Raw genomic sequence first — 8,300 nt, 5'->3', positions numbered from 1 at the left:
TTATCTGCAGTCATCCATTAACTACCGATTTTTTCACCGATTTAATTTATGGCAAATGGCAATAACAATATCGTCGAAGAATAATAAATTAATAATAGAAATATGTTAAATCTTCAAGAAAATTATGTAAAATTAAAGAAAAAAGTACCAAATGAGGCAAAAAGCAAAATAAAGTTTACTTTAAATCAGAACGACTTAATACGTATTTATATATAAGAATTATCCTTCTATTCCATCAAAAGAAGCATTTGCTACAAAATCTGAGCTCTACTCATAAGTAGTTCATACTGTAACCAAAAAATCTAAAAAAACTATATAAAACACAAAACATAGTTTTTAATAGTTATTTTAATTTTTGGTTCAAATTAGGTATTTAAATAGAGAATAACAATTTTATTTATTTTGTTGTAATTTCAAAATATTATTTGTGACAGTGGGTACTGGTATTTGAAGCTTTTAAAGTATATTATTATATTTTTATATTTCATACACACAATTTAATTTTCAAATGCATTTTGTTCGACAAAAATGAATTCGGCCTTCTAGGACTTAAACTGTTAAAGCATGCACGGGGCGAAATATGAAAACAATATCATCGTAATCATCGCGCTGGTAGATAGGTTCGCGAACCTACGCGTAAGTTGTCGCGGTGATAACACGCCGCCCTGGGATGGATGTCCTGCGCCGCCGACCCGCGACCGGCCCATGATAACAGTGTTGATATCGAGGTACCACATTATTTTGATGTCGTTGTTGTTATTATTTTTTCTTATCAAATATTAAAACAATAATATAATTGTATAATAATATGATATATATTATTATCTATCATCCTCTGTCGCACTGCTTTCACACCGGCTAACCGGGTCAAGGCTGTCGAGGTTTTTACGCGGGTTGGACTGTGATTTAGCCGTGTCATGTATATGTTACGCGTGTGTGGGGGGGACTTCGATTAAAAAAAAAATTAAAAACTTACGACCGTACAACACAATATTATAACGATGTATTGTAATATTATTGTTACACGAACGAGCGACGCGATGATCATAATATTATTACGAATAGTAATAATAATAAATAATAAATAATAATACGTCAGTGCGTCGGCGCGCATCGTATCATTCCGTGAACGAAGCAGCTGCTCGCGTCGCGCCGCGTTGGTTCGCCAGTGTACTTGGTACTTGGTAGTCAGACGTCAGTTGCAGTTTGCCGGGTCACGCGCACGCCTGCGCCGCATCGCCGTCCGGTCGAACAATCGCTTTTCGTTTGAATATAATATTTATATTGTACATCACACTGATTTGCTATCGTTTCGTTTTCTACACAATACAAACAGACAATCTGGTCGCATATTTAGCGATTTCGTAGTCAAAAATCCTACCTATACTCTATAGTACAATAATTTATATTATGCATACTTTTCCCGCCGGACGGTAACGTAATAATAATATTGTTATCCGCAACTTCCCGCGCCGAGCATTTTCCCTCAACACACTTTGTCAGTCGAGATGGGTGACTGCGGCGATGCTGAGGACGAGGTAAATTATACGACCTTTGTCTTTATAATATCGAATCGTCGAGATTCCGATCAAAAGTCTTGTTGAAATGACACGATTATAGAATATTAAAGCACCACATCTTGACATACCTATTGTACCTACCATATTTAATAGTATAACTTTTATAGACTTAGGTTTATATTATTATTATGATGTCTATTTTATATACATATTAACGCTTATCTGAAATACACTGAGATCAATATTAACAACAGTATTATTGTTATTGTATTACAGTTTGAAGACGCTCTGGAGGTGATTCCGGCGTGAGTATAAGATACTACAGATATTTTTTTATCAAACATACACGATATTAATATACATTATAACTTATAAGTTCATAAAATATTTATGTTTTCCGACCTAGTTATTTCATAATTAGACGTCGTATTTATTATTAGTGTAAGTTATAATATGTAGGTTTGTAGCTAACCTAACCTAGCCTACCTTCCACCTATATCACAATACTGCTAAATCTTACTGAACCATAACTCTTCTAGTGAATGGAGTCTAAATTGTCAATAATGTAAACATTAAATATATAATTGTTATATCCAATTAGGTAGATGTTGATGTAGATTTCTGCATTATATTTACTCATTATTTGGATAATGAAAAAAAAAATAATCTAATGGCTAAACGGCTTATAAGGTGTAACGAATCGACGAGTAAAATTATTATTATAGCAATTTTAAATTGTGACTATAAACAATAAATAACCATTCGATTACATGGGTAATTCATAATTAATTGAAAAAATTCAAGTAATACATTGGTTTGGCTGGCATTGGTTGGCATTGTATAAACATATAACAGTTATAAGTTCCTACCGAACAACTTAACTTCTATACAAATAAACATGAAAAATAGTAAAAACAAAACAAAAGTAGTCAATAATAATACAGTGATTTGTAGCCTGTAGGACGTAGGTAATGACGTAATGTTAGGTAGGTTAGCTAGTTGATTTGAAGTATAGAATAACTACTGATTTAAATTTAAATTGTTGATTTGTTTCCCATTATAATTGTATTATAATATGTTATTAAACACACGCGATGATAAAGATGGATCGCTGTATGTGACAGCTCACAAAAAAGGTAGAAATATCTGAAAACACTGTTTAGAAACAACAAATATGTGTTTAATGACCAATGACAATAATAACTAACGAGATAGCTGGTAGGTACTTAAAAGTAAGAACTACGATGGTCAATAATTTTGATAAAACTATATAAGTTTAATGTTTGAAGCCTATATAGCGTTATACAACGGTTATAATGTTTGTGGCAGAGTATAAAGAAACCATACATTTAAGCTTACCTAAGAAAGGGTTTACATGTGCATACTCTTAGTAGGTACTGTATGTTTAAGTATAAAAAGTTAATATACGAACATAAGTAAACATTTTTATATTAGATGAAAGGTATATTATATAAATTATAAATAGTATCTAAATATCTAATAAACTAATAAAAATAAAAATAAATATGTGTATAACTAAGTAACGAGTTTAATAATTACTAATTAGTTATATAATATCATTATTTTAAAATTCAATACGTGGTTGAGTCGTTAATTCACACGTGTGATAAACCGACACTTACACTTATCTATTTGTGCATTTAATTGAAATAAAGAAAAGTTGGACAAGTGGGTACCGCTCTTTCATACAGTAGCGTCGAGTGTGTCATTATAATGGATGTGCATAAAAAAAATGATTCTAAGCAGAGACCATATTATGTCATCCTAAAATTATTGTTTAAATATTCAAGTTTAATAGATATTTAAAAAAAAATTAATAAAAATGTAAATTATCTATATGACTATAAATAGCGTAATTTTCCGGTACACTTTTTTTTATAACATAAGTACTGTTTTGTAAAAATTACGTTTATTATTATTTTAATATATAGATACTTTCAAGTTTCAAGTATATGACTAATATACTATTTTATAAGTTATAGTAATAACTAATAAGTTATATATTATAATTTGTAATATTAAAAGCTCACACAATTGTCATAGTAATTATTATACACATTTTACTTTTTTTTCAAGTGACATTTGTTGTGTTGTTTGTTTCATCTTGTATTCTCGTATGAATTAGTCCACATGTTTTCTGCCAAATAAGTGACCTTTCTGAATATCATCAGTATACTATACAATAAAAATATACATATACATTACAATCCAGTTTAAAGGCAACGTTATTTTCTCCCAAAAATAACCTTTCATTTAGGTACCCATAGCTTGTTATCAATGAAAATATTATACGATGTTTATGTGCGTATAGAGTTATACACAAAAATACGAATCCATTTATAACTTTACATAGGTAATATAAATGTAACATACAAACAATGGCATCAATGGCAAACGCATCTATGTTTTTATAATTCATATTAGGTACCCTCATTAAATCATTATTATTTATTAGTGTCACAAATATTGAAAGAATCAAAACAATCCTTAAAAAAAAATAAACATTTATACATTATATAGTCGTGTTGGTGTACACTTATCAAAATATTTACGAATAAATGCCACATATACACAATGCATATTGTAAATATCTGTGATAAATGCATCTAAAAATTGTATCATAAGATAAGACCTACAAAACATCACTCCCTAATAGCCACTTATACCACGAACTAAGATAAACTACTATACTTGTTTATCTTATAGTTTGTGACTTGTGCTTAGAATGTTTGACGATATAAGCCGAAATAAATGATGTGATAAAATATTGGCATTCGGTGTAGGTATACAGTTTTATACGTATTATAACCAGGACAGGAAAAACCCCGAAGATGTTTGTTTTCCGAGGTGTGTGCTTTAGCCTTTAAGTACTATTAAAATACATTATCTTATTTATCCCGTGGCCAGGGCCCTACAGGGTAGAAATGTATGGGTGATACATTTTTACGACCTTTTGTTTTTTTTCTTATCTAACTACCTTAACTAATAACAAAATAAAATAATGTTAATATTTTGTTTATTATATGTATTGTAATGTCAATTTGTAGGTGGAAATTAAAAAATAGTATTTATCATTGCGTTATTGCAAGTGGTGTGAAAGTAAACATATGACGTATGAAAACCCAATGGTATAATACATATGAATATACAATTAAATAGGTACATACAATTTATATAAAATACAAGTAAGGTTTTGTACTTCTATAAATATTTTTATATTAAATCGAAGAAAAATACCAATTACCTACAATCAAGTTATATTTACAAAACAAAATTTCTTGTCAATTTACTGACATTCTTGCTAATAGACTTTTAAAGTTAAAATTTCGGCGAAATTAGATAAACGGAGAATACCGATGTTAGTAAATTAATTTGTTGTAATTTAAAATCATTATTCATGGGGATTTAAAACTTTTTCATATATTATATTTACCTAATTACCTATACTACAAAAAAATTGTCTCTTGGTAATAATTTTGAAAATTTAATACAAGGTTCTGCGTAAGTCTTATTATAATAATTTAAAAATCATAAAGATACGTAAGTATGATTTTTTTGTATAAGTATTTGAAGTTCAAATTTTAACAAAATTAGTCAAAATCACGAAACTTTGCAAAATATTTTGTAGACAAAAATATATTAAGTGTTTTGTTTATATAGTTAAAGCTTAACAATTAAAAAAAAAATACTAATACTAGTTTATATTGGAGTCAAAAAATCTAAAACCTATATGATAGGTTTGGTTAGTGCTCTTGATTTTTTTTTATACATGATGTTTAAATTTGGATTAAATTTGGCATTTAAACAAAGAATATCGATTTGAGCTCTTTTGTTGTAATTCAAAAATATTTTTCGTGAGGTTTCAAAACTTTTATGTAGGTATATTATTATATTTCATGTACACAATGATATTTTCAAAACATTTGGAATAATTTAATGCTATTAGAACATATCGTATTTACTATAAATGGTAAAATTAATTACCATAGTAATAATTTATAGCCATTTATTTAATATTATATGATAATACGCTGACAAGCCGTCTCTCCTCGGAATCGTTTTTCGTATGCAATAATGTTTATAATCGATTATAGTGACCTACTCAATGACGAGGTACACTCGGCTCCTAATCCTAATGTACAGCAGGGATGATGTAGTGTGGTTACCTACTTTCCCCATTTTTTGGTTATTTTATTATATTTTTTTAATTATATTTATAATTTGTATTTATTTAACACTGGATCCTTTTCATTCTTAAAATAGGTAGGTTGCATTTTATAATTGTCTCGGAGTTTCTATGTTCTGAATACGGCCCTATTTATACCCATTATATTCTTCCATTTGCAATGATTTTAGAAATACATTTAAAAATTAATTTAATATTTTATGCAAGAAATGAAAACAAATAGTCGTAATATTTACAGCCGAAAAATTAGCGTTTCATTTCTTTTTATGTGGATCGTATTTTGCTAATGCCGTATGCATAGGTAACATAAATATTATTCTTAGAAATTCAAAATAACAATTAGCCCTAACTTGGGCAATTTTCATTATATTTTAATATATATCTATTTTTTTGAACTGTTTTTGAAAATACAATCAACAAAACGGTTATCTTGGAAATTAAAAAAAAATATTTGCCTAAAAAAAATTGTAGGTCATTTTTGAATTTTCGAAAAAAAAATCGAAACTTATGCTGTTCAATCAGAATTTCCATACTATTATAACTGCAAAACAAACTGCATTTAAATATATTGATTTTTCACGATGATGATACGGGTGATACGGGACTTTTGGGACATACTATGGCATAATATTATCATATAATTAATATAATATAATATAAATGACGGTCGTCATGATCAAAAACCATTTGTGGGAGATGGATACGGCGTTCAGTTAATGTTTAATTCATAAAAACAATTTACCGGTAAACTTAACTATAGAAACAAATATAAAAACTGAGAAAGTCGCTCTGTGAATATACGAATAACGATTTTGAACGGAAACGATGTAAAGACGATGTAAGACGGTGTGTGTTAGCTTCTATTTCTGAGAATATTTATTATTTCTTAATTTATTTATATTAGTACATAAATAATTTATTTTTCTATTAGTAATATGGTAGGTAAGTAGGTAACCTACCCTATAGGGGCATACTTAGCTGGGGTAGTGAGGAAGCTGTTGGAAAGCAGACCCACAGTTTTTTTAAAATATTATGGCCCCTATTCTATTTTTATTTACATAGGTAAGACTCTTTTTTTATAAGCAAATATGTACAACAATAATATTTTAAAAACTGAACACGCTTAATTCAAATATGTACCTATAGGTAATGCAATATAAAATCGTACTCTAATGGATTTTATATATTTTCATTTGACGACTGGCAATAAAAGAAAAAATATTATTATCTACCTTTACTCATTGGGACAATTTTATTTTTTTAATATTTCTTGAATCAACTGTTTGCTTTATACTATAATATACATCATTAGTTTAAAAGGCTTTGGCACTGGATACAATCAATATAGCATTATAGCTAAAATAGTTACACACTATTTAGACATTATTTAATTTGTTATTTTTGATGCCATAAATTGTAATCACCATTAAAATTTAATGTTCAGACCAGTTATTGATAAAGTATTAATTCAATGTTTTCGGGTATACATAATAGGTAATATATTATACTTCTAGACTCTAGTATTTCTTTTTATTACGCTTATAACAAATTAACAAGACGTGTTATGGGTCATTTAAAATTAAAATAGGTTCATGTCTTAAACACAATGGGGATTACATAAAAACCTAATGTAATCTTTACTTTTATATTATATTTTAACGTTCAATTTAAATAATCATCCTTTTTTAGTGTTTTGTTATTGTAAACACTCGTTTTCTTTTTATAATCATCATTACCTAAGTATTATCATGCAGTAATAATATAACTCAATATTAATCAATTTTTTTATCTGTACCCAAATTGTTTTCTCACGAATTATTTACTGTTATCATTACAAATTACCTATTTGTTTTTAGAAAATCTACTGAAAAATCTATATATTATTATAATCTGTTCCGTACCTACTATAGGTGTATAGCTTTAACTGTTGCTGAATAAATATTCATTGTTACCTATTAACTAAGTAATTTGTTATATAATATTTATCATAATTTTGTACTTTGTTCTAATTTTAAATACTATAGTTAACTTAACAGATCATACTTAAAATATATCTGTAGCATCTATAATAAATAGTACAACAGTAAATTAACTATTTGTTAACGAATAACATTTACATATAATTATAACATAGATATTATAATATTTAAAATAAATAATATTATATAGATACACTTAGGTTTTTACAACGATAAAATCAGGTTCATCAATGATGAAGAATTTTTTACTATATTTAGTATTTCAATGAAATCAATAGCATCTAATATATCTTTTTCTACAGACATTAGCATGAATGCTTCAAGATGGTCTTGATTTAATGAAGAGCGTAAACGATTTTTAATTATTTTAAGCTTACTGCATGCTCTTTCACAATTAACCTGTGTAACAGAAACTGTTAAAATAAATTCAACTGCAACATACAATTACAATATGCATATTTAATTGGTACGTTAATTTGCGTAGACATATTAAGCATGATTTTGAAAAATAAATCCAGTTAACCCGTTAAACATTTTAATTTACAGATTATTAAATATTATAGATTATTAGATATTAATATATTATTTAATTTG

The 8,300-nt window shown here is 27.6% G+C and overlaps 1 protein-coding gene across 3 annotated transcripts in view; it reads left to right on the top strand.

Annotated features, from left to right (window-relative positions):
- The first annotated feature begins 1,156 nt into the window (after window positions 1-1,156).
- LOC100161279 (tetratricopeptide repeat protein 39B) overlaps window positions 1,157-8,300 on the top strand; it is a 50,786-nt gene continuing 43,642 nt past the window's right edge. For 2 of the 3 annotated variants that reach the window (XM_029486578.1, XM_016800697.2), the window contains exons 1-2: window positions 1,157-1,538; window positions 1,797-1,825. In XM_029486578.1, coding sequence (XP_029342438.1) covers window positions 1,509-1,538; window positions 1,797-1,825 — 59 coding nt within the window. In that variant the 5' untranslated portion in view covers window positions 1,157-1,508. The remainder of the gene's footprint in view (window positions 1,539-1,796; window positions 1,826-8,300) is intronic. The other variant, XM_001945084.5, reaches the window with a different exon arrangement.

This window comes from Acyrthosiphon pisum, chromosome X, assembly GCF_005508785.2.
Source record: "Acyrthosiphon pisum isolate AL4f chromosome X, pea_aphid_22Mar2018_4r6ur, whole genome shotgun sequence".
Taxonomy (NCBI): Eukaryota; Metazoa; Arthropoda; class Insecta; order Hemiptera; family Aphididae; genus Acyrthosiphon; species Acyrthosiphon pisum.
Note: the sequence above shows the minus strand (reverse complement) of the source record. Positions and strands in the feature narration are given on the sequence as shown.